General features: G+C 43.3%; 2 protein-coding genes across 2 annotated transcripts in view; both read left to right on the plus strand.

The window, feature by feature from the left end:
- The window catches only part of LOC115201974 (FH2 domain-containing protein 1-like), a gene marked incomplete at its 5' end in the record, with an annotated part of 36138 nt that extends 22147 nt beyond the window's left edge, over positions 1 to 13991 (plus strand). The window contains 4 exons of the mRNA XM_029765842.1: positions 2670 to 2740; positions 5889 to 6006; positions 6361 to 6525; positions 6803 to 13991. Of these exons, the coding sequence (XP_029621702.1) occupies positions 2670 to 2740; positions 5889 to 6006; positions 6361 to 6525; positions 6803 to 9097 (2649 nt within the window). The remainder of the gene's footprint in view (positions 1 to 2669; positions 2741 to 5888; positions 6007 to 6360; positions 6526 to 6802) is intronic.
- Positions 13992 to 24116: 10125 nt separating this feature from the next.
- LOC115202073 (tripartite motif-containing protein 2) overlaps positions 24117 to 24814 on the plus strand; it is a 47904-nt gene continuing 47206 nt past the window's right edge. Inside the window, exon 1 of the mRNA XM_029765945.1 lies at positions 24117 to 24176. The gene's annotated coding sequence lies outside the window, so the exon portion shown is untranslated. The remainder of the gene's footprint in view (positions 24177 to 24814) is intronic.

Raw genomic sequence — 24814 nt, forward strand, 5'->3', positions numbered from 1 at the left:
CTGGCCACTCCGGCAGGCCGGGGCAGCCTGGCCACTCCGGCAGGCCGGGGCAGTCTGACCTCTCTGGCGACTGTTGACTGGCGGGCAGCTCTGACGACTGTTGACTGGCGGGCAGCTCCGACGACTGTTGACTGGCGGGCAGCTCCGACGACTGTTGACTGGCGGGCAGCTCTGGTGATGGTTGACTGGCGGGCAGCTCTGGTGATGGTTGACTGGCGGGCAGCTCCGACGACTGTTGACTGGCGGGCAGCTCCGACGACTGTTGACTGGCGGGCAGCTCCGACGACTGTTGACTGGCGGGCAGCTCCGACGACTGTTGACTGGCGGGCAGCTCCGACGACTGTTGACTGGCGGGCAGCTCCGACGACTGTTGACTGGCGGGCAGCTCCGACGACTGCTGACTGGCAGGGCTGGGGACACGCACCTTGGGCTTGGTGCGGGGAGCAGGGACGGGCCGGACAGGACTGGGGACATGCACTGTGGACTTGGTGCGGGGAGCAGGGACGGGCCAGACAGGACTGTGAACACGCACTGGTGAACTGAAGCGTGGAGCCGGTTTTGCCACTCGTCCTGGCTGGATGCCCTTCCTAGCACGGCATGTGCTGGGCATGTCCACCGGACGCACCGGGCTGTGCGGACGCACTGGCGACACAGCGCGCAACTCCGCCTCCCATGGCTCCTCCTCCAGATCTTCCTTCAGCAGGTCCTCAATAAACCACCTCATCTGCGTCTCCTCCTCTGCCGTCATCCCCCACGAGAGCAGTGGTCTGGGCTCCTCCTCTGCCCTTCCGGACCACCCCATTAGCCCCCCCCCCCAAATTTTCTTGGGGGTGTCTTCCGGGCTTCCTCGACCGACGCCAGCGACCCCGTCTGCTGGCCGGCGTCTCCTCCATTGCCCGGACCTCCCTCTTCCGCTGCTTGGTCCCTTGGTGGTGGGTAATTCTGTAACGGCTGTCGTCTGAAGAAGTGGACCAAGGTGCAGCGGAGTTAGTGTTCATTATCAGAATTTAATATAAACAACATGAACACTATACTAAACAAGAAACGAGTAAACCGACAGCAAACAGTCCTGTCTGGTACAAAACACTGACAGAAACAATTACCCACAAACCCAAAGGAAAAACATGCTCCTTATGTGTGACTCCCAATCAGCAGCAACGAGCTTCAGCTGTGCCTGATTGGGAGCCACACACACGGCCCAAAACAAAGAAATACAAAAACATAGAAAAAGGAACATAGAACGCCCACCCAATGTAACACCCTGGCCTAACCAAAATAAAGAACAAAAACCCCTCTCTATGGCCAGGGCGTTACACAGAATCACTTCAGATTTTGTATTTATACTCATTACATCAGTCTTTAATGGTTTTCGAGACCTTCGTACCTATAGATGCATGTTAGCACATATGCTAATGCTACAAATACTAAATGTTATTTTTAAAAGTACTTTTAGCATTATCCTATTTGCTATAGTTCACCTATTTTTGAATGCAGCAACAAGTTTAAGTCAGATTGACTCAAGATTTGGTATATAGACTCCATGAATTAGCCTCTAATGAATTTTAGAATTATAAGGTGCTGCATTCAAAGTCGGCCACGGTACACCACTAGATTGCACCATATCACACCAGGGCTATGTCAAAGGTCTAGGTGATGTGGGGAAGGCGAAGTCAGGCGCAGGACACAGAGATGAGTAATAATCGTAACTTTACTAAAAAAAATCTATATTCCATGAAGGAGACAATAATCCAGATCACAAAGCGAGACAGCATGACAATAACAAACACGCACAAAAACCAAGGGGAAACCAGAGGGTTAAATAGGGAACAATGATTATGGAATGGAAACCAGGTGTGTACAATGAAGACAAAACAAATCGAAAATGAAACATGGATCGGTGGTGACTAGAAAGCCGGTGACGTCGACCGCCGAACGCCGCCCGAACAAGGAGAGGGACCAACTTCGGCGGAAGTCGTGACAGGCTATAAGAACTGAACCGATGGACATGGGGCAATGAAATGTGTCATGTAGATCTTATATGAATATAAAGTCACTGCAACCTTAGATGGTTGCACCAGACGAATTGGTGGCAATATAGATGTCATTGGCACCAGTGACACCATAGGGATACAAGAGCAATAACTAGTGATCAAATGGACTTTGTCTCATGCAAATGAGTGTTAGGTTTAAATTATGCAGGTGAACAATGTGATGTATTGTGATTAGTATATCTGTATAATCACACATAGTTGCCCTTTTATGTAGTCTGAACTTAGTGAAAAGTGGCTATTTTATTTGGGTCCTGCCGCTTGCGCAGACAGCGTATTACAGCCGTGAGAGTGTATTGAAGTATTTTGGAATGCTAATGTGGAGTGTACCAAGTGAGATTGAAATAATTTAGAAAAACAGATTGACACATTTTTATTTAACCTTTATTTAACTAGGCAAGTCGTAAATATTCCATGACATCGATGTTTGAGTAAATAGAGACTAAATGAGAGAAATGTTGAATATTGCAGGATGGCAGATGTTAAGGAGTTGAGTTCCACCATCCTTGTATATTTTCAAGCTTTTTTCAAGCTTTCAGATTGGAAATTACAAGCGGAATATGGGTGTACATAATAAAGCATTATTCAAGGCTAATTATAATTCATTTTCAATCTACTCAGGAGGCACAGAAGAAGGACGAGAAGCTGCTGAAGTTCCCTGAGAAACTTCAGGACATCCAGAGCGCTTCCAGGTAAATAGTCCTTCATTATGCGGCCTTCATGACGTCGGAAACTTGCAAACTGGGAAAAAGCCGTTTGAACAGTCCTCCAACTAATAATTTCCGTAAAGTAGGACACTCTGGTGTCAAATATGTGCCGCAACTACGATGTCGCCTATTCAGGAAATTACTTAGAAGACAGCATTTTCAGCAGTTAAATGCAACAACAATACATTATTTATCAAAATCAATCTAAACTCAGCAAAAAAATAAACGTCCTCTCACTGTCAACTGTGTTTATTTTCAGCAAACTTAACATGTGTAAATATTTGTATGAACATAACAAGATTCAACAACTGAGACATAAACTGAACAAGTTCCACAGACGTGACTAACAGAAATGGAATAATGTGTCCCTGAACAAAGGGGGGTGGTCAAAATCAAAAGTAACAGTCAGTATCTGGTGTGGCCACCAGCTGCATTAAGTACTGCAGTACATCTCCTCCTCATGGACTGCACCAGGTTTGCCAGTTCTTGCTGTGAGATGTTACCCCACTCTTCCACCAAGACACCTGCAAGTTCCCGGATATTTCTTGGGGGAATGGCCCTAGCCCTCCCCCTCCGATCCAACAGGTCCCAGACATGCTCAATGGGATTGAGATCCGGGTCTTTCGCTGGCCATGGTAGAACACTGACATTCCTGTCTTGCAGGAAATCACGCACAGAATGAGCAGTATGGCTGGTGGCATTGTCATGCTGGAGGGCCATGTCAGGATGAGCCTGCAGGAAGGGTACCACATGAGGGAGGAGGATGTCTTCCCTGTAACGCACAGCGTTGAGATTGCCTGCAATGACAACAAGCTCAGTCCGATGATGCTGTGACACACCACCCCAGACCATGACGGACCCTCCACCTCCAAATCGATCCCGCTCCAGAGTACAGGCCTCAGTGCAACGCTCATTCCTTCAAAGATAAACGCAAATCCGACCATCACCCCTGGTGAGACAAAACCATGACTCGTCAGTTAAGAGCACTTTTTGCCAGTCCTGTCTGGTCCAGCGACGGTGGGTTTGTGCCCACAGGCGACGTTGTTGCCGGTGATGTCTGGTGAGGACCTGCCTTACAACAAGCCTACAAGCCCTCAGTCCAGCCCCTCTCTCTCCTGGTGTAACTCGGGCAGTTGTTGTTGCCATCCTGTACCTGTCCCGCAGGTGTGATGTTCGGATGTACTGATCCTGTGCAGGTGTTGTTACACGTGGTCTGCCACTGCGAGGACGATCAGCTGTCCGTCTCCCTGTAGCGCTGTCTTAGACTTCTCACAGTTCGGACATTACAATGTATTGCCCTGGCTACATCTGCAGTCCTCATGCCTCCTTGCAGCATGTCTAAGGCACGTTCACACAGATGAGCAGGGACCCTGGGCATCTTTCTTTAGGTGTTTTTCAGAGTCAGTAGAAAGGCCTCTTTAGTGTCCGAAGTTTTCATAACTGTGACCTTAATTGCCTACCGTCTGTAAGCTGTTAGTGTCTTAACTGTTCCACAGGTGCATGTTCATTAATTGTTTATGGTTCATTGAACAAGAATGGGAAACAGTGTTTAAACCCTTTACAATGAAGGTCTGTGAAGTTATTTGGATTTTTACGAATTATCTTTGAAAGACAGGGTCCTGAAAAAGGGGCATTTCTTTTTTTGCTGAGTTTATTTATACCGTTTTTGAACTCTGTCATTTGTTTGTGACCATAATAACTGTAGTTTATGGTTGACATACCTAGTTAGCCGTTAGCCAATTGGCATTTTCAATGACTTCAAAGCACGTGAATACATACATACAACTTAATGCTCAGAGTTTGTATGTTTTTGTTTCAAAACACTCTCACGTCAAGAACGCAGCATTTGCACTGCTTTCCTTTGACAGGAGTTTTAGAACTAGTTCACCTAGAAGACGCCAGTCAATTTCACACCTGTTATCTATGAATGCCCTCTACTGTATAAGGACTTTTATTGGGCTCTTTTCACAATCAATATCACTAACTCAGTTCCTGGAATGCTATGTGTAGCCTATAGGTTCTTGCTTCAGCCACTGCTCTTAGAGAGCATTAGCACGATTATTTCCCTCCATTAACCCTATCTGTATATGTTGCCTTTATATGACTACTACTGGAGGATGATTTGTGCTTAAAGCTGCAGTCTGGTAGCATTTCTGCAGCCCCCCCATCCCTTAGTTGTTTACCTAAACAGGTGGTGGGGTGTCCTGTTTGTAGTTTTCTGAACTGCAGACCGCTGCTTTAATAAGACTGCAGCTTTAAGTCTGGTTACATTTCTCCAGTCGCATACCTCAGCTGTTTACCAAGTGGCGAGGTGCCCACTTTGTTGTTTTATGAAATCGCAGACTGCAGATTTAATGACATAGAAAAAATATATGGTACAATACATACTCATAGTTTAAATGCAATCAAATGAAGAAGTTGGTAATTGGCTAGAATAACAGCGGCATTGAATGAAATCACAGATCCCTACTACCGCCTTGAGTTGAATTTCAAATGGCGCTGGCAGTATACTGCACTGTTTAGGATGCATTATCTTCCCTGTGGCTGTCAAGATCTTTTACAAGGTGATCTCTGCATGATACAGTTCAGCTCTCCCTCTCTCCTGGTGTGCCAACAGATAATGCTCCGCTGTGGATATGCTAACACATCATCCTTACTTCCAGCCTCTAACTGTCGTGCCTTCACCTTTATCGAATGCACTGTAGATAAGTATTTGAATTTAAGTGCCATACAGTGTAACATGGTCCATTTCTGCCACAGTGAACCAGTGTTCCCAACAACATAGCAATTTCTAAAGCACCATCAATACCACTGATTGATACAAGCCAAGGCATTTCTGTGTTCAGGGTCAGCAGTACTTGAAGTCTCAGGAAGGCACAGTCACATTTTACAATACTAATATAGCCATCTGCTACAGCAGTCCACAAAGTTCCAGAATCTTAAACTATTCACATTCATTATAATATATATATATATATAATATATACACCATTTAAAATATACTTTCATCTATTTTATGTGTGGTCCCAGCAGGAATCCAACACACAACTCTGATGTTGCGAGCACCACGCTCTACCAACTGAGCTACACAATGTATTTTAACAGCATTTGGATGATTTGCATATCCCCGCAGAATATCAGTGGAAAACATTGAGTTGGAGTTCTCGTCTCTCTACGTCAGGACCAGATCCCTGGAGGAGAAGGTCCAGAGTGACCCGGAGCTCCTGGAGCAGCTGGACCCCTTCCTGCAGGTGGCAGCACATTCAGTCAGAATCTAATTTGGGAATTCTGCTCAGTGAATGCTGATTATGGTGCATGAGGGCGGCACACAGTGAAGGCATCCTTAGCCAGTTGTGGTACAAAAGCGGATCTTAGGGTGACTGTAACAAAGAAATGTATATCAGATAACTTACCATTATGGTCTCAATTGGAAGAACACCCTATAAGCATAACAAAATATTGGCCAATATGGGCCAATATCCTACATCCCTGATATACGGTATCACCAAGCCCCCTGTTTTTGGTATATTTTGATGGTAATAATATGTTCTAATTCTTTTATATCTAATCTGTGTCTGTCATCCATTGTCTGCAAACCCCAATAGTGCTCCACAAGGACACTCCAGGACCTGAAGAGGTGTAGGCTGGACCTGCGGAAGGAAGGTAATGCGCTTATTGACTTCTTCTGTGAAGACAAGGACACCTTCATGCTGGATGAGTGCTTCCGCATCTTCCAGGACTTCTGTCTCAAGTTCAAAAAGGCTGTCAAGGTGAGGTGTTTTCAATTCAAATCTTTTAAGTCTCTACTATGTAGTTTCAGATAAGTAATGTAACTCACATTCTCTATTTAACCTACAAATGCACACTCACATTAACCTGCACTGTATTTCCTGAAGTAACAAAACTAATAAACTCTTCAAAAGAACATACTGCTGTAGGTGTATGTAAACATATAACAAAATGTGGAAAAAGTCAAGGGGTCTGAATACTTTCCGAAGGCACTGTACACTGTTATTTATTAGCCTGTCCTTTCGCTGTCTCTGTCAGGATAACCTGGAGCGGGAGCATAAGGAGGCGGCCAGGCAGCGGCGTCTCAGAGAGCTGGAGGAGAAGCGCTTTGCCTGGAATGCCGACCAGCAGCAGGCTGCTGGCGCCGGTAATGGCGGCTTCGGCCGCAGCAGCAGTGAGAATGACGTGGATATGCTCACCAAGGAGGGCCTCCTGGACTTCCTCCAGCAGCGTCCAGCCAGCCCCCACAGCCCCCTGGGTCGTTCAGCCAGCGCCCGTCGCCACCGCCACACCGTGGTCGCCATGGCCGACCGCGAGCTTCACGACTACCTGGAGCTGTTCGGCAGTGGCGCGGCACTACCAGCGGACAATGCCAACAAGTTCAACAGCCTGCCGCGCTCCGGCCGCACCCTCCATCGGAGAACCGCCCCCTGGCTTGTGTCCCAGGATGACAAACACAAGCTGGAGAATGGGCAGCAGGTGCTGGCCACGTCACACCGGGCTGAGACAGAGCCCATCAGCCCCTTGGCCATGTACTCTTCCACAGGCTTTAATGCCAACGAGGAACCGTATAACAATAATAACAACTACACGACCGTGTCCGAGGGGAGCTATCTGCCTCGCTCATGTCAGAACCGTAACATATTTCAGAAGACGCCCAACCCCGGAGCGATTGTCACGGCACAAATGAACGTCAGCGTGGAGAGGCACACGCTAGTCCCGGGAATTCAACAGTTTGACCTCCCCAGTCCGAACAATAACACAAATCACATGCACTTTGTTGACCACAAAGACGTGGTGGTAACGGACTTAGAAATGGAGAAGGAGTCTCCAAAGACACTCATTTTGGATACCCCTCCTCCTTGTCCAAAGAGTTTGGAAAGAGGACCAGAGCCCGTGGCGTGGGAAGGTAAAATTCCGTCCTCTCAGTTTGTGGTGGGCTCGCTTCAGAAGGAGGACGAGGAGGACAGCAGCACCGTCTCCTCAACCACCTGTGATATGCCCCTCCCTCTTGACCCCTCCGTATCCAATAAGAAACCAGTGTTCTACATCTTAGACTGCACAGAAACGGACTGCTCCGTAGCGCTTGACTACTCTGAGATCGAAAGCTCGCCTCTAATGAGGGAAGGATTGGTCCCCGATGTAAAAAACACTGACTGGAACAACATCCAGGGGAACCTTCGAGACCCCAGCTCACTATCCTCCAACTCCAACTTTGATTCCGCATCCAAAACCGATCACTCCGTCTCTGCCTCCACAAATGAGCTGTCGGCATCAAAGTCCACAGACGAACGTGCCCCATCCGTTGGCTCACTCGTCACCACGGAAGAGGGGGACACAGATAGCTGGGACACGGCGGAGGCTAGGCAGGTGGGCGAGAAAGCTGTACAGACATATAGCCCTAAACCAACACACGCCAAGACCAAGAATGTGTCAAAAGTTTCCAAAAACAGCAAAGTGGGTTGCGGCGTCAGGATGTTGACCACCACTGAGAACCAGGGCATGCGGAAGGTGGTGCCCATCACCAAGCTCAGCCGGACTGGCAGAAACGCAAGGCGGGTGGAGAGACCTGCTGGGGGCCATGATGGTGCCAGGCAGCCGCTCATCGACAAGAGCACCCCAGCCAGGGAGCGGGGTGAGAAAACCAGTAGGCCCGCCCGCCACTCCAGCTTGCCCCCAGAGGAGACCAAATCCCAGGGGAATGTTGGCCTCTCTGGCTGGGCATGTGACCTCAACCCGCGAAAGCCCTCCTTCCGCAAGCCCAGCGCCAAGCCGCTGAGGAACCTGCCCAAGCCACCACCAGAGGAGAAGATGTGCCGCTCCACCATGAGAGCCCTGGCTGCTCAGGCCCAAGGTCAGGTTAGGACACCCTCTGAGGCTAGCGCTCCCGAGACACCTACTCACAGCTCCAAAACCCCATCAGCCACCCTGCCTGGCTGGGCACGCAACACTGTGGCCTCCTCCTCTCGGACCACCAAGAAGGAACTCACTCCAACCCTCTCCAACCCCCCGACCCCCTCCAGGAGCCCCTCTCTCCTGTCCCGGAGCAGCTCCCAGAGTCAAGCACCCGCTCGGCCTCCAGCCGCTGCCACAACCACACCTCCTGCCAAAGGGGGGCAGCATTCACCCCGGGGGGAGGAGAAGGAGAAGGCCCAAGGGGGTGGTCTGCAGAAGGTGCAGAGCGTCAGGGCATCAAGCCGGGCGAGCACCCAGCGTAGTGACACCCCCCCATCGCCGCCCAGCCGCGAGCGCTCACGCAAGAGCAGCAGCTTCTCTGAAAAATCTGTCCAATCTACTACGTCATGTAAGACCATCAAGCCCACCTGGAAGTAGAAATCAAATATGGTGGAACTTGATTGGAGCAAGAGAGGAAGAAATGTACTATGGTTTTCATTAGCTACTCTAAGACATACCACCTCATCCATATGAAGTCAATATGCAGGGCTCCGTCAACACGTATTGTATGAACTGCAAAAATATATAATGCACTGTATAAGATTATTTGACAAATGGCAAAATCCCCCTTTTTTCCTTCTTTGCCTGCTTTGTGCTCTTAAACTATATGTAATAAGGTATAATAACATGTCAAAATAGAAGAAGAATTATTATGCTTTTTTTACAACCCATTTTAAGATGGTGTTTACATGGTATTTACTTAAAAAATATGTGATAGTCACAATGGATATTATCTGGTACTCACCTCAAAGAATTCAACACTATTGGTAATTTACTGTTACCAAATGGTACATAGAGACACGTGTGTTAATGAATCTCATGTGATTACTATGCAATTATTAGATAATTACCATTTGAACAAGTACTTTCTAGGTAACTACCTGGTAAACAGTGACTGTAAAACAAAGTGTTACTGAAAACCCACCACTGAACAGGTTTGAATGCTGCTAATTAGCTTTGACAATTTGGGGACTGTGTTAGTGTCTTCATTCAGGGTATGAGCTTTGTAAGACGCTACCTTGCTGCTGTTGTGATTGTGACTTTGATTTCTGTGGTTCTCTACTTTCCTTTGCACAGCCGTACTATACAGTAGACTGGAGTCCACACTGAATAGTGCTTTGTTTTTCACTTTACTGATTTAGTCTGTGTCTGATCCAATAGGGTTAATTTGGAATTGGCAAAAAGAGCTGTTCCAATCAGTGTCCTCTCAGATACTATGGGCGGGACAATAGTGAAAATAACTATTCAAGGTCTTATTCACTAGAAACCAAACGGGGGGACGGAATAAGAAACAAAGAAACAACCGTTTTCGTTTTCTGTTTGCACTAATGAATATGGCCCTGGCTCAGTGTCATTGTACTCCTCAGCAGTTGGCCACTGAGTTCCTTTCCTGCTCCACTGAAGTTATACCTCGGTTATACTTGACATTGCAGAAATAGTATATATTAAAAAAGTCAAAAATAAAAGGCCATAGAAGAAATGCCCATAGGCCCTATTCAATCCAACCGGGTATCCAGGTTTCCGGGGTTACTGTAAGTTAAATAGACATTATTGTTGATGTGCTGCATTGTCTTGGACAAAATTATATGTGCAGTAAAACATTAGGAAACTGAACTATATTTGAAATCTAATTTAGTTTTTCACTTGTTTTGGAAACCTGGTTGTCAGTGTTTGATTGAATCAGGTTGTGTACTGAATCAATACTATTAGCAAGTACAGAAAGTTATAGAGTCATTATCCTCTGTTTATGATACTCCAGTTAGTTATTTGGTATGATTCCACTGTAAAGTTTTACCTTTACCTCTTAGAATACAGTACATGCCAAGGGTGTACTTTGTCATGCAATGTATTTTCATGTACTTGTGGTACTTTTGACATTTGTATGTATGTATCAATAACAAGCAATGTTTCTAAATGTTCTCGATAAAACGCCTCCATTCTAGCATGGAGTAGAAGTGCACACAAAGGAAATATTTTTCCGGCTTCATGCTATAGCTAGACCAACACTAACGCAATGAAAAACAACATTGAACATGTAGCTCTACAGACTGAAGTAACACCCAACATGGTGTCTCTGCGTTTTGTCACAATAATCGTCTTTGTAATCCTTGACTTTTCTACTGTGAATGTTGTCATCTCCTGATTTTTGTACTACTTGACATTGTGTAATTGTGTTCCTTGACCGCCACCGGTCGTGATCAAAGTAATACTGTAGATTCTTCAGCCCTGCAATTGCTCCTCACTAGACTGGTCCCAGATCAGTTTGTGCTGAGTCCTATGGTTATTGGCAAGCCAGCACAAACAGATCTGGAACCAGGCCAGCTTGTCACACCAGTTGCCTTTCAAACAGCATTGTGCCATTGACATAAACAACAACTAGATTGCAGTAACTTGAAGCTTGATGTAGCCGTCCCATAACCAGTGTCTCCTAAATTGTAAATAAGAGTAGAAATCCTCCCTACATTCCATTGCACCTACCAAAATAGCTATTAGACTGGATACTACAAATCACGGGCTTAGCCGATTAGCCATCCACTCTGTGTACATAGTGTAAAGACATACTATTTTTGATTATACGTAGAGCTCGCAATATGTTTACACGTAGCAAACTGTATATGGAGGCTTGGAAATAGTGAAGGTGAAAGGATTCTGTTGACAAGAGGAAATGGTTAACCAGACATTTTCCTTTCTTGAAATTCCCACAATGAACATCATCGTTGTTCACAGATCATATATTGAGGCACTCAATTCAACTTGTCTTGAATAAACAATGTAAAGCTACTGTACTCTAAGTCTGAGGATATCTCAAAAAGCATATCTATACAGTTGTTGTACCATTTCTGTCTGCAACGTTGAAAACCCACTACTGAAAATGTTTGAATGCTGCTAATTAGCTTTGACAGTTTGAGGACTGTGTTAGTGTCTTAATTCAGGGTATGAGCTTTGTAAGACGCTACCTTGCTGCTGTTGTGATTGTTGTACCATTTCTGTCTGCAACTCTCAGAGTAAGCTTAAGAGAGCCCATTTTAAATCGACCCTACAGGCCACATCCCTGCAGTAGGCCATGATATGTGTATCTCCCTGCTCTCTGCAATGCAAATGAAGTGAGGCAGTGAATGTCACAAAAGACCCAGAGGCCATACGTCAGCCCAGATGGGCTGCGTCTCAAATGGCACCCTATTCCCTATATAGTGCACTACTTTTGACCAGGGCCCATAGGGCGCACAATGCTCCTCTCTCCCTCTCTTTTCCCATCTACAGTCACAGTCAAACTGAATGACAGATCTCTTGTCCACCAGACTTAACACAATGTCCAGTCATTTACAAGGATGGCCCTTTATAAGAGCGGCCTCCCACATCTTATCGCACAATGCCTCCTGCTGCTGGGCTCATTTTAAGAGGGGCATGTCGACAATGGGTGGTCTTGCGTCAGAGCCACTAAATACGGTGGGACTTCAATACGGAATGTCTACCCTTGCATACACCCACCACTCTGTCGCCACTTCCTTGTTATGGGATGGTAACCATGACATCCCGGTCCAGCAGCTCAGTCAGGACGCTGTGAGACTGAACACTAGAAGTGGTCCGTCTGACTAATAGCTTTAGCCTTTCTAAACTTAGGCCCGACTCCTAATCATGACAGAGCAGGCGCCTGGCAACCCAAAACGGTGTTGAAACATTTGTCCAATGTTGCCCAACCCAAACCGAATGGTGGCGATTACGATTTTCCTTTTGAATGATTGATGTTGGTGGTTTTTCAAGCCAACTCGAGAAGTTGCACGCACACAATACAGTGACTTCATCGACAGTAGGCTACAGTTCATGTTCACCTTCAAATGTTGACCTTAAATCACAGTGTGAGCTATTGACATGCATTCCTAGGTGATGGACCTACGTGATGGTGCATGTGTGTTGGACCTGAAAGCAAGGAGGAATGTTTTCTAGCCTGATCCCAGATCTGTTTGTGCTTTATAGCCAACAATATGATTGTTGTCATGGCCTGACAGCACAAACAAGATCCGGAACCAGGCTTGGTGTTTTTTACTGTTTTAATGTGATTCTTTATGGGGATCAGACTACGCATATCTTAGCTAGAGTTCCCACCACTCTATATAGCTGCTCCACTTAATTGCCTTGGTTCTGCTTTGCCGCCTTCTTCTCCAAGTCACTGTCTTCGATGTTAATAAACTCAAACTTCTACCTGGAGAAAATGACTGTAATCACTAGACTACACAGGAAAGAATATTATAATGTTATTCTACAGCACTGATAATGTTTTAAAGTTATGATGTGAAACAAAATCAATAAAATCACCTGATGCTGTGTCACTTTGAAGCCGTGAAGCTTTTTTCTCTCCTTCTCAGCCTTTTTCCGTCAGGAATGGACATTGTTGTGAATCTGAAACTCTGCATGGATCATATTGTTTTTTTGTATGCATTCTACAAGGGGCTGTTCTAAGCAGACATACCGAGGGCTGCGCTACAGTGTGCTAGACATTTAACCCCCTTTCTCTCATCTGTTTTATTACTTAAAGGGAGAGTAACCAATCATGACGTGGAACATGGCCAGCTGGGCCATGTTCAGTTGCCAAACATTCTCAAATGTTGCAGATAGAATACGTGATTCCTTATTCTTCATGTTAGAGATGCATGTTTGTTCTACATAGAAATAGGCTATCTGAACGTTCCAAAACATTGCGTCCTGCTAATTGCGTCCCTGGTCTTTAAGACATGAAAATGTTGGCCAACGTTTTGGGAGAACTATCCCTTTAAGTAGTCTATTAACACCTGAATTCACAGCTCTGTAACATATCAGTGGTAAAACCTTATAGATTTTTGTAAAAAACTATTATGGAAAAGCAGCAAAAAAAGCTAAAAAAAAATGATATATAAGGGTACGGATAGGGTACAAATTGTTCCATGGGGTAAAAAATATCCAAATACACATAATGTACATTTAGAGGCACACATAATAATCTCACATGGTACTGTTCAGTACCTTTTAGGGTACATGTGCAGATAACTTTGTATAATGGTACATTTTTGTACCCTATATTTTGAATATAAAATATACAAACATCCCACTCTAATGTGAGGCTATTTTTCTGTGTTTTTTTTTAAATACAAAAACATGTATTTTGTTTACCCTCAAGGTATAATGATGTATTTTTGCCGCTTAAAAGGAACTAATGGCTTTGTCACTGTGGTCGTACCCTAAAAGACAAATTTGTACTATAATCATTATAATAAAAATATTTCCCAGCATGCTCTAATGCAGGTTGATTTTCTCATTGTTTTGAGTATCTGTGATTTATCTTTAATGTAGATTGATCGAGTAATTTTATGCTACACAAAGATACATAACATATTTTCTAAACTAATGCAGTCAGTTGCATTTTTTGCACCCTTTACTGAAATGGTTGTTCCAGTTTCAATGGTTTAGGTAGTCTCCTCATAATGTTCTCATTCTGAATGCAGGTTGCGGGTGAATAAAAATTGTTGGATATCCTAACTTTGGCTGGATTCTGATAGGAATTACACAGCACTTTCCAAGCCAGCATAATGCAACTTGCAGGTAGGGTTGCAAAATTCTGGTAACTTTCCCAAAATTACCAGTTTTCCAGGAATCCCGGTTGGAAGATTCTTGGAAACAGGAGGGAATAAGCAGGAAATCTGTTACCATAATTTTGTAACCCTACTTTCAGGCCTGATGTGGCCTGTAAACCATGAGCTAAGGTGACTGTATTAGGGTAAAACTAGGCCGCAAAATAAGGCCTTATTAGATATGTAATTTCTTGTCATAAATAATTACATTTTTATGATAACATTAGCCTAGGAACTCACTTGGTGAAGACCACAGGACTGAAAAATGAACGAATTCACAGGCAAGGCACACTGTGAAATTATATTGGAGGCGTGGCTTAGTGTGGACGTGGCTTTTTAGTTAAATTCTTTGGGCCACCAGTGAGTGGAAGTGTTGTACCATGTACCTTATCTAAAGTCACCTTTGTACCTGTAGACTATACATTTGGTTATGTTACAACCTTATTCTCAAATGGATTAAATAAAACATTTTCATCATCAAGCTACACACAATACCCCATAACGACAAAGAGAAAACAGGTTTTTAGAAATGTTTGCAAATGTATTAAAAATAAAATACAAAATATACCTTATTTACAGAAGTATTCCGACGCTTTGCTATGAGACTCGAAATTGAGCTCAGGTGCATCCTGCTTCCATTGATTATCCTTGAGATGTTTCTACAACTTGTTTGGAATAAAATTCAATAGATTGGACATGATTTGGAAAACCACACACCTGTCTATATAAGGTCTCACAGTTGACAGTGAAGGTCAGAGCAAAGATCAAGCTGAGGTCAAAGGAATTGTCCATAGTGCTCAGAGACAGGATTGTGTACCAAGTTTTGAACCACCAAGACTCTTCCTAGAGCTGGCTGCCCAGCCAAACTGAGCAATCGGGGAAGAAGGGTCTTGGTCAGGGAGGTGACCAAGAACCCGATGGCCACTCTGATAGCGCTCCAGAGTTCCTATGTGGAGATGGGAGAACCTTTCAGAAGGATAACCATCTCTGCAGCACTCCACCAATCAGGCCTTCATGGTAGTGTGGCCAGATAGAAAGCACTCCTCAGTAAAAGGCACATGACAGCTCACTTGGAGTTTGACAATTTGTTTTATTTTTAATGTATTATTTAACCTTTATTTAACTAGGCATTTCAGTTAAGAACAAATTCTTCCAAAAGACACCTAAAGAATCTCAAACAATGAGAAACAAGATTCTCTGGTTTGAAGAAAACAAGATTGAACTCTTTGGCCTGAATGACAAATGTCATGTCTGGAGGAAACCTGCCACCATCCCTACAGTGAAGATTGGTGCTGACAGCATCATGCTGTGGGGATGTTTTTCAGCGGCAGGGACTGGGAGACTAGTCAGGATCGAGGGAAAGATGAACGGAGCAAAGTACAGAGAGCTCTTCGATGAAAACCTGCTCCAGAGTGCTCAGGATCTCAGACTGGGGCGAAGGTTCACCTTCCAACATCGAACATCTCTGAAGAGACCTGAAAATAGCTGTGCAATGACGCTCCCCAACCAACCTGACAGAGCTTGAGAGGATCAGCAGAGAATAATGGGAGAAACTCCCCAAATACAGGTGTGCCAAGCTTGAAGTGTCATACCCAAGAAGACTCGAGGCTGTAATCGCTGCCAAAGGTGCTTCAACAAAGTCCTGAGTAAAGCGTCTGAATACTTATGTAAATGTTATATTTCCAGGTTTTTTTTTGTTTCTTTGCAAAAATTTCAAAAAACCTGTTTTTGCTTTGTCATTATGGGATATTGTGTGTAGATTGATGAGAATAAGGCTGTAAATGTAACAAAATGTGGAAAAAGTCAAGGGGTCTGACTACTTTCCGAAGGCATTGTAGATAAGGAAGAAACTATCTGAGGTATGAACTGGGGTACAATTATGTACCTATAACTAAAAGGTAAGTACAAATCTAAACCTTTGTTTCTAGGATTGTAGATCAGTCAACTCCAGACTGTGATTGTGTCTATAGATCACTTTTACTACCTTGAGGTGTATGGCTGTGTATTCTGTTGATATCTAACGGTTGTCTGGCAATCTTTAGAGCTACCCAATGACCACGGTCGTGTTCAGTAGGGAGAAAACGTTTTGAAACGGGGAGGTACTGCCTAAATTTGTCCAATATTTAATAAGTAAGTAATACGTTTATTTTTTTAATTTTGCTATGGTTTACCCTACTGAACACAACCCAGGGTTCAGACGCGAGAATGATGATATGTGGGATTGATTGATGATATTACAACATATTGTTGTCTACTATCATTGGCGATGAAAAAAACAGCCTTGATAATTCTGTTGAAGAATTGATTTTATCAGAGTGAGTTTAGGATAAACTACTAGAGGGCAGAAGAGTACCGTGTATGATTTCTCTCAAAACCCTTTACTACAGGGTTCTCTAACTCCGGTCCTAGAGAGCTACTGCGTGTGCACGCTTTTGTTCCCGCTCTTCGGTAATCAAAGTTGTTCTAAAGATGATACATAGCCTACCATTTCACATAGGCCTTAAAGGAAATGAAATATCCAGAACACTGCTGGCACAGTTATCAAATTAAAAGGGTTCTTGGAAACAGGCTATTACCATTGTGTGTGAACTATCTTGATGATCTTGAGTTATCATGTGCTTCTTTTAACTGCCTTCCTACAGCAGCCTAGGTCAGTGTGGTCTGATTAAGGGTAGCTGTGCAGATCTGGCCACACTTCTGCATTCACCCAACTCTGAACTGAAACAGCTGGAGCTGAGAGACAAGAACCTGTAGGACTCAGGAGTTAGCAGTGGTGTAGTGGGGGTTGTAAACGGTGTACACCGTATTCCCACTTTTTTCAGTGGGTATTATCTATATTCAGGGGCGTTTCTAGGATTTGAAGACATTGGGGGCTTAGTCCAAAGCCAGTAGGGGCTTCCAGGGACATTCTCCCCCTGCAAATAAAAAAATAATTTCAACAGCTAAATGCATGAATTTGGCGCACTTTGAAATGAACATTGAAAGATTAGAATATTGAGAGATTAGATATTATTCAGGTAAATTGCCCCCTCCACAACAGACACTGCCAGTACTCAGTTCCAGTTGCTATTGTGCACCTCTCTACTCTGGAACACTCATCTACATACATCTACAGTGTATTATCAAAAAACACTCAACAACTTCAAACAGACTCTGTCCTGTGCAATGAGCCAAACTGAACACGTTCCTTCAGTCAAATTACCAAATCGCCCTCTAGTTGCCTCATGGGTGGAATGTTATTCATATTTTTCATAATTTCATAATTAATCAACATTATAAAAAAGAAAAAACGCCAAAAATCAGCTGTTTCTATGTCAAACGGTTTTGTTATATTTCAGTCTTCTGTGATGTATATAAAGTATAATATTGGGATGCAAACTCAAAATGTAATACATTTTAACTATGACATGGTACATGTCTTCTTTGTTTAAGCCCATAACCATGTGTGTAAGGTGTATACTCTTGTTTCAAAGTGGATTTGTTTAAGACTTCCAAGAAACACTGTGTGACCCTGATTTAGCCCACTGCAGTAAAAGGTTAAATAACTCTGATTGACACACAATAGCTTTAGGATGCTGAGTGCTAATGCTAGCTTATTAGCATTAGACAACCCTTATGCTGAGGGAGACTAGCTACCTAGCTACCACTAACCCTACACAAACCTGTGGCTAACTCTGCTGCTGCTACACTCTGACTTTCTGGCTGTTCTGCTCTCACAGCAGGCACCGCGTCACTCCAGGGGCTTCTTGCGGTGCCTGCTACTGCCTAGCGCAGTATATTGTATTATTTATTATTGTCCTAAAAAAAAGGTATACTGAATAGCACAAGTGATGTGTGGTTATGGAAACTCAGACTGCTTTTTTGGGGGGGTGGGCTGGATGAAAACATCATGGCGGAAGTGGATGTTGAGAGTGAAACGAGAAGTGAGTTGAGTGGAGTTGGAGAAGAAGATTGGAGAACAGTAGTATAAAATCAAGGAATGGAAAAAGTGTTGAAAGCTGAAGGGGATGATAAGTGTATGTCGGACAACGATTTGTTTCTTGTTGGGATGCAATTTTTTATGACGAGGTGAATCTGGGAGATCCGTTTGGGATCTCAAAGAAGGTAAATCTTGTGCTGGGAAAAGTGGGATCAATCAGAGTGACCAGGAGTGGGCTTGTCCTGATTAACTTTGTGTCTGAGGAACAAAGGAAGAAGGCAGTGGGCATCACGAGAGTTGGGACATCTGACGTGTCGTGCTTCGACCTCCAGATTAGAGCACCTGTTAAGGGAGTCATTTCAGGGGTGTCAGTGGAAATGAAGGAGGAAATCCTTGCGATTAAATTCCCAGGTGTGGTTAGGGTCCGTCGCCTGACCTGCATGGTGAAGGGAGGAAAGGAAGAAAGTTTGTCGGTGCTGTTGTTTTTTGATAGTGGATACCTCCCTATGCATGTTGTGCTAGGATACAATATATGAGGTACAGCATAAGTGCTTTTGGTCCTGTTTCAAATGTGTGCAGATGGAAGGAGTATGCAAAAGATCGGAGTGAAGAATGGCCATGTGGTGGGGATCATGACGCAGAGTTCGTGGAGTGCTCTGTAAGGGTGAAGAAGGTTGAGGTGGCTAAAGTTAGGGCAGTCAATTGGATCTCCTATGCAGAGGCAATCAAAAGAATTGAGATAGAAAGTGTCTCTAGTGTTGAGGAGATGGTTGTGGATGCACAACAGACCATAGTGAATGTTTGTCAGCTAAGAGAACCAGACATGTTGTATGTAAAGAAAGGGATTTTGTGGCGCTCATTGCAACTGTGATAAATTGCACGGTTAGAGTAGCAAGGAAGTCAAAGAAGTTGGGCATCATTGTGGCTGCGGCAGGAAATTATTTTGGGTTTCAGGAATTCACAGCAGAAGAGTTACAGGGGTTTATGGCGACGGAAGATGTGCAGCCCTCCCAGGCTTCTGAGCCTGTGAAGGGATCAAGGTATAGATTATTGATTTTAACAGTACAGGCAAGGAGCATGATCAGTGTCTTTCTGGTGGTCAGTGTGAATATTTCTATCCACCAAATTTTTTGTCTTTTTGGATCTTTTATTTTCATCCCAAACTGTAGGTGGCTGCAATGCAACTTTTTGGATGTAGTCCGCCGTAAAAGCGTAACAAAGAAGAAGACAAAAACATCCGGGGATAAAATCCTGAAAGCCCAGGCCAATGATGCCACTGCATATACTCACTTCTTAATCCTAACTGATGCATATCAAAGTGGTGTACACATAGGCATATTTCTGAAAAATATCATCTGTCAGGCACAGGGCTGGATTAAGAGATCATAGGCCACGGGGTGGTGATCATGCAGGAACCAATGGGATGCTCGAGGGGAGGTGTGTTTATGATAGAACCAATTGGATGCTCGAGGCAGGGTGGGGTTTGCATAGCTGCAGATGCAGGAATACCCACATGCAGGATCGCCCAGAATTGCAGGCTGCAGTTGCACGCTATTGCACTAGATGGTTACCTTAAAGGGACAGTGTGACATTTTGGCCATTACCCAGAGTCAGATGGATACCATTTTTATGTCTCTGGTTACAGTTTGTAGGTAGTTGAAGGTATTTATCAGAGCCGTTGTTAATAGCGTTAGCGCAATGACTATAGGAACCCTATTAGCAATTGCTCAAGAAATACCCTTCCACTATCTTAAAACTGCTTGCAGAGACATAAAAATGCCCAGTGGAGAGAAAATTGTACGTTTTAAAGTACATTTCCTGCAGTTCTACACGTTTTGCCATGGGGTGGAGAAAACATTTAACAATTTTATAACACATTTCATGCACTTCTACTCATTTTGCCATGGGGCTTAAAGCTAATTTCCTGCAATTCTACCTATTGTGCCATGAGGTGGAGAGATTATTTGGACATTTTAAAGCTAATTTCCTGCAATTCTACACATTTTGCCATGACTTATGCCATCTACATAGGAATTGCGCCGGAGGGGATGCCTGCTGTTTTACGTGCTCCTAACCAATGGTGCTATTTTGTTAGTTTTTTCACGTTGGGAATTTCCAAACGCCTGAAGGTACCATAGTAGAAAGAGGAGGAAGGGAAGCGCTACTAAGGTACACAATAGTAAATGTTGGTAGACAGAAGGTGCTCTTTGGTAAAAGGGGTGAGTTGGTCATCAAAAAGAAAGGAGGACCAAGGCACTCTCCATATAATAGATTAAAATGCCTTTATTAGTATGGCATGTTCAATAGAAACAATGTTTTTAAAATCCGATGCGTTTCGGCTGCATGGCCTTCGTCAGGGAGTACAAAGAAATAATACAATGTTCTCTTTTTAACAGCTTTTCCAATTAACCCTAATTTGAAGAGGGAGTGGTTAAAATTGATTGGACACACCTAGTAAGCAATACTATACACACTTTAAAGTGAAATACTGTAGCTATGTTATCATAAAACTTTTACTCCAAGCTAGAAGTATCAGAACACTTAGAAAGGTAGTTCTAACCTTAAATATGGCTGGGAGAAGTGTCAAGAATAAGAAAGCAATATATTCCATAGTACAATAGAACACAGCAAAACATGAACAACAAGAGTCTAAACATAGCTGAGGGCAATTGAGCAAAATGTCCACTAGATGACAGCAAATGGACCCATCACAACCCACTTGGAGGGGTGAGAAATCCATATCTTCATTTAAACCCGGGTATTTAGTGGCCTGTAGTTTGTAAATCCAAAAACTTTCCCTTTGGTTTAACTGTTTAAGACGGTCCCCTTTTCTAATAGAGGCCGGGATATGATCAATACCCATAGCTTGTAGGGAGGCAGGGTTGACATGGTGTAAGGACGTGTAGTCTTCATTGCCTACCCGTATGACGTACTTGTGTTCCGCTAGGCGATCTTGAAGGCGTCTCTTCGTCCATCCAATATAGAACACCTTGCACTGTGGACATTCCAATCTATAGATGACATGAGTGGTTTTGTAATTAATGAAATGCTTGACGTAATACTCCATTTTGGAAGCTGTATCAACAAAATACTTCTTCTGTGCAATATTTCTGCAATGGTTGCACTGGTTACATTTAAAAGAGCCCTTGGGTTTGTGGCCAAGCCAAGTTTTTTGAGAGTCACCCGGAAGATAACTGTGGACTAATTTGTCCTTTAGGGTAGGACATCTCTTAAAGCTCAGGAAAGACTTGGCGTAGTAGCGTATCACTTGGGTAAATGGGAAAATGACTTCATTTTGGATCCTTCTAATAACCATTTCTTTGACCGGATTATATGGTGGGGACACTATATTGATGATGTTTGCCTTTTTTGGTCCGGCTCAGAAGATGAACTTATTTCCTTCCACCAATACCTTAACAGCATTAACAGCATTAACCCTAACATCAAACTAACTATGGAGTACAGCAAGGATAACTTTAATTTTTTTGGACCTCGACATCAGTGAAAATGGCAAAGGTTGTTTGCACACATCAATCTTTAGGAAGCCTACAGATGGGAATACCATTTTGAGGGCAGACAGCTTTCACCCCAAAAGGCTAAAAGAGAATATTCCATATGGCCAATTCCAAAGAGTCCGCAGAATTTGCGATCAGGAAACAGACTATAGTGTCAAATCTGCTGAATTGGAGAATCGCTTCTTGAATAGAGGCTACAGCGTTCAGGTCCTGAAAGATGCAGGTATAAGGGCTGGATTACTTGACAGAGAGAACTTGTTGCGAAGGGGAGTGCCTCATGATGCATCAGAGAGAGTGTATTTTGTTACAAAATACAGCACTGAAGCAGAAAACATTTAAAAGAATAATTAAAAATAATTGGGGAATCATCCAAAGTGATACGCTACTACGCCAAGTCTTTCCTGAGCCACCAGTTCATCCTTGGGAGCAATTACCAAATGCCTGAAGGTACCACGTTCATCTGTACAAACAATAGTACGCAAGTATAAACACCATGGGACCACGCAGCTGTCATACCGCTCAGGAAGGAGACACGTTCTGTCTCCTAGAGATGAACGTACTTTGGTGCGAAAAGTACAAATCAATCCCAGAACAACAGTAAAGGACCTTGTGAAGATGCTGGAGGAAACAGGTAGAAAAGTATCTATATCCACAGTAAAACGAGTCCTATGTTGACATAACCTGAAAGGCCGCTCAGCAAGGAAAAAGCCACTGCTCCAAAACCGCCATAAAAAAGCCAGACAACGGTTTGCAACTGCACATGGGGACAAAGATCGTACTTTTTGGAGAAATGTCCTCTGGTCTGATGAAACAAAAATAGAACAGTTTGGCCATAATGACCATCGTTATGTTGGAGGAATAAGGGGGACGCTTGCAAGCCGAAGAACACCATCCCAACCGTGAAGCACGGGGATGGCAGCATCATGTTGTGGGGGTACTTTGCTGCAGGAGGGACCAGTGCACTTCACAGAATAGATGGCATCATGAGGAAGGAACATTATGTGGATATATTGAAGCAACATCTCAAGACATCAGTCAGGAAGTTAAAGCTTGGTCGCAAATGGGTCTTCCAAATGGACAATGACCCCAAGCATTGTTCCAAAGTTGGAATGACAACAAAGTCAAGGTATTGGAGAGGCCATCACAAAGCCCTGACCTCAATCCCATAGAAAATGTGTGGGCAGAGCTGAAAAAGCATGTGTGAGCAAGGAGGCCTACAAACCTGACTCAGTTACACCAGCTCTGTCAGGGAGAATGGGCCAAAATTCACCCAACCTATTGTGGGAAGCTTGTGGAAGGCTACCCGACACGTTTGACCCAAGTTAAACAATTTAAAGGCAATGCTACCAAATGGGACTGTGATGAAAGAAATAAAAGCTGAAATAAATCATTCTCTCTACTATTATTCTGACATTTCACATTCTTAAAATGAAGTGGTGGTCCTAACTGACCTAAGACAGGGAATTTTTACTAGATTTAAATGTCTGAATTGTGAAAAACTGAGTTTAAATGTATTGGGCTAAGGTGTATGTCAACTTCCGACTTCAATTGTATGTGTGATGGGATGTGCAGACATTATGGACAGTATATGGATAGAATATTTAGTATATCTGTAGAATACTGATGAGTTCTGACTCTAAACTTTAAATATTGTTAATTATCAGGTATCCTATTGAAATAGTTTTATAATTGTTAGTATTCTTGATTACTTTTGTTTTTTTTTGTGGGAGAATGTGCTGCTCGGTTTCCTTAACTCTAAAAAGGATAAAGAAAAACAATTTTACCTCATAAATCAAATTGTGCTAATCGCAAAATTTCATATTCATAAATGTAAATTCACGAAGAAAAAATATATATTTTGATTTGTTTAAAACTTTTTTGGTTACTACATGATTCCATATGCGGTGTTTCATAGTTTTGATGTCTTCACTATTATTCTACAATGTAGAAAATAGTAAAAATAAAGAAAAACCCTTGAATGAGTAACTGTTCTAAAACTTTTGACTGGTTGTATATATAACATTGATCATCTGAATATGTGTATGTTAAAATAAAATAGAAAACAAACAAACAAAACAAGAAATTCTCCACCCTGTCAACAAAAAAAAATGAAATCACAAAAGCAGCATGCACTTGAATAATGAATTAAAAATAGTTAGTTTATTTTTGTACATCTTCTGTGACCATCCAATGCATGTAATATTGATAGCGTTTTAAAGCTGATTGGGTTAATTCATGTGTGTATTCCGCTGGCATTGCCTCCCTGCCTCACTTTTTGTCAGATCAGATATGTCTTTAATGCTGCAGTTTAGATTCAACCAACTGCTTCATTTCCACTGAAATTGGCAGAGAAGGCAGAGGGCGCACAGTTTTTGCTCCTCTCTCGTAAATATTGCCCTGAGCATACTGACTGACAAAATGTGAGTATTTCTCAGGTTATTCTTGGAGGGGTACTCTGAGATCTGTTCAATGTGTTCGTTGTTTGGTGCGTTATTGTAAATTATTGCAATTCGTTTTATCAAACGATGCATGTAGTCTAGAGCGCATGCATGGGACACATGCGTTATTGTCCGAAGATTGTTTCAGTTGCATATGTTGAAATGTTGTTTCATTGTTTCAGTTACTCTCATCACTTGCTTTATCAGCACAAGAAAGCAATGCGTGTCATATGTAGTCTTGTTTGATTTAATATATATAATATATTTAATAAATCAGCACTCCTACTCTGAGATGCTTGATCCATACAGCCCCAGGACAGGACTGGAGTATGTAGGCCTGCGCTGGATTAATGCTATGTAAGCATTTTAGGTTTTCATTTTTTTATGTGTCCCCACACTGCTACGTGTGTATATATAGTCAGAGGGAAGGTACCAGTCACTATGTAGTTCACTCCATTATATGGGCCCTTGTTGATTTTAAGGAACGGATGGGCATAAGGAAGTTGTAATAGCGCTGCATTGCCTTTTGGTTAGCTAAATGACATATTGCTTATTCACATTATCCACTCATCAGATCTAAAAGTGACGCACACACACATTGGAGAGGTCAATAAGACTTA

The sequence above is a fragment of the Salmo trutta genome, chromosome 11 (assembly GCF_901001165.1).
Source record: "Salmo trutta chromosome 11, fSalTru1.1, whole genome shotgun sequence".
Taxonomy (NCBI): domain Eukaryota; kingdom Metazoa; phylum Chordata; class Actinopteri; order Salmoniformes; family Salmonidae; genus Salmo; species Salmo trutta.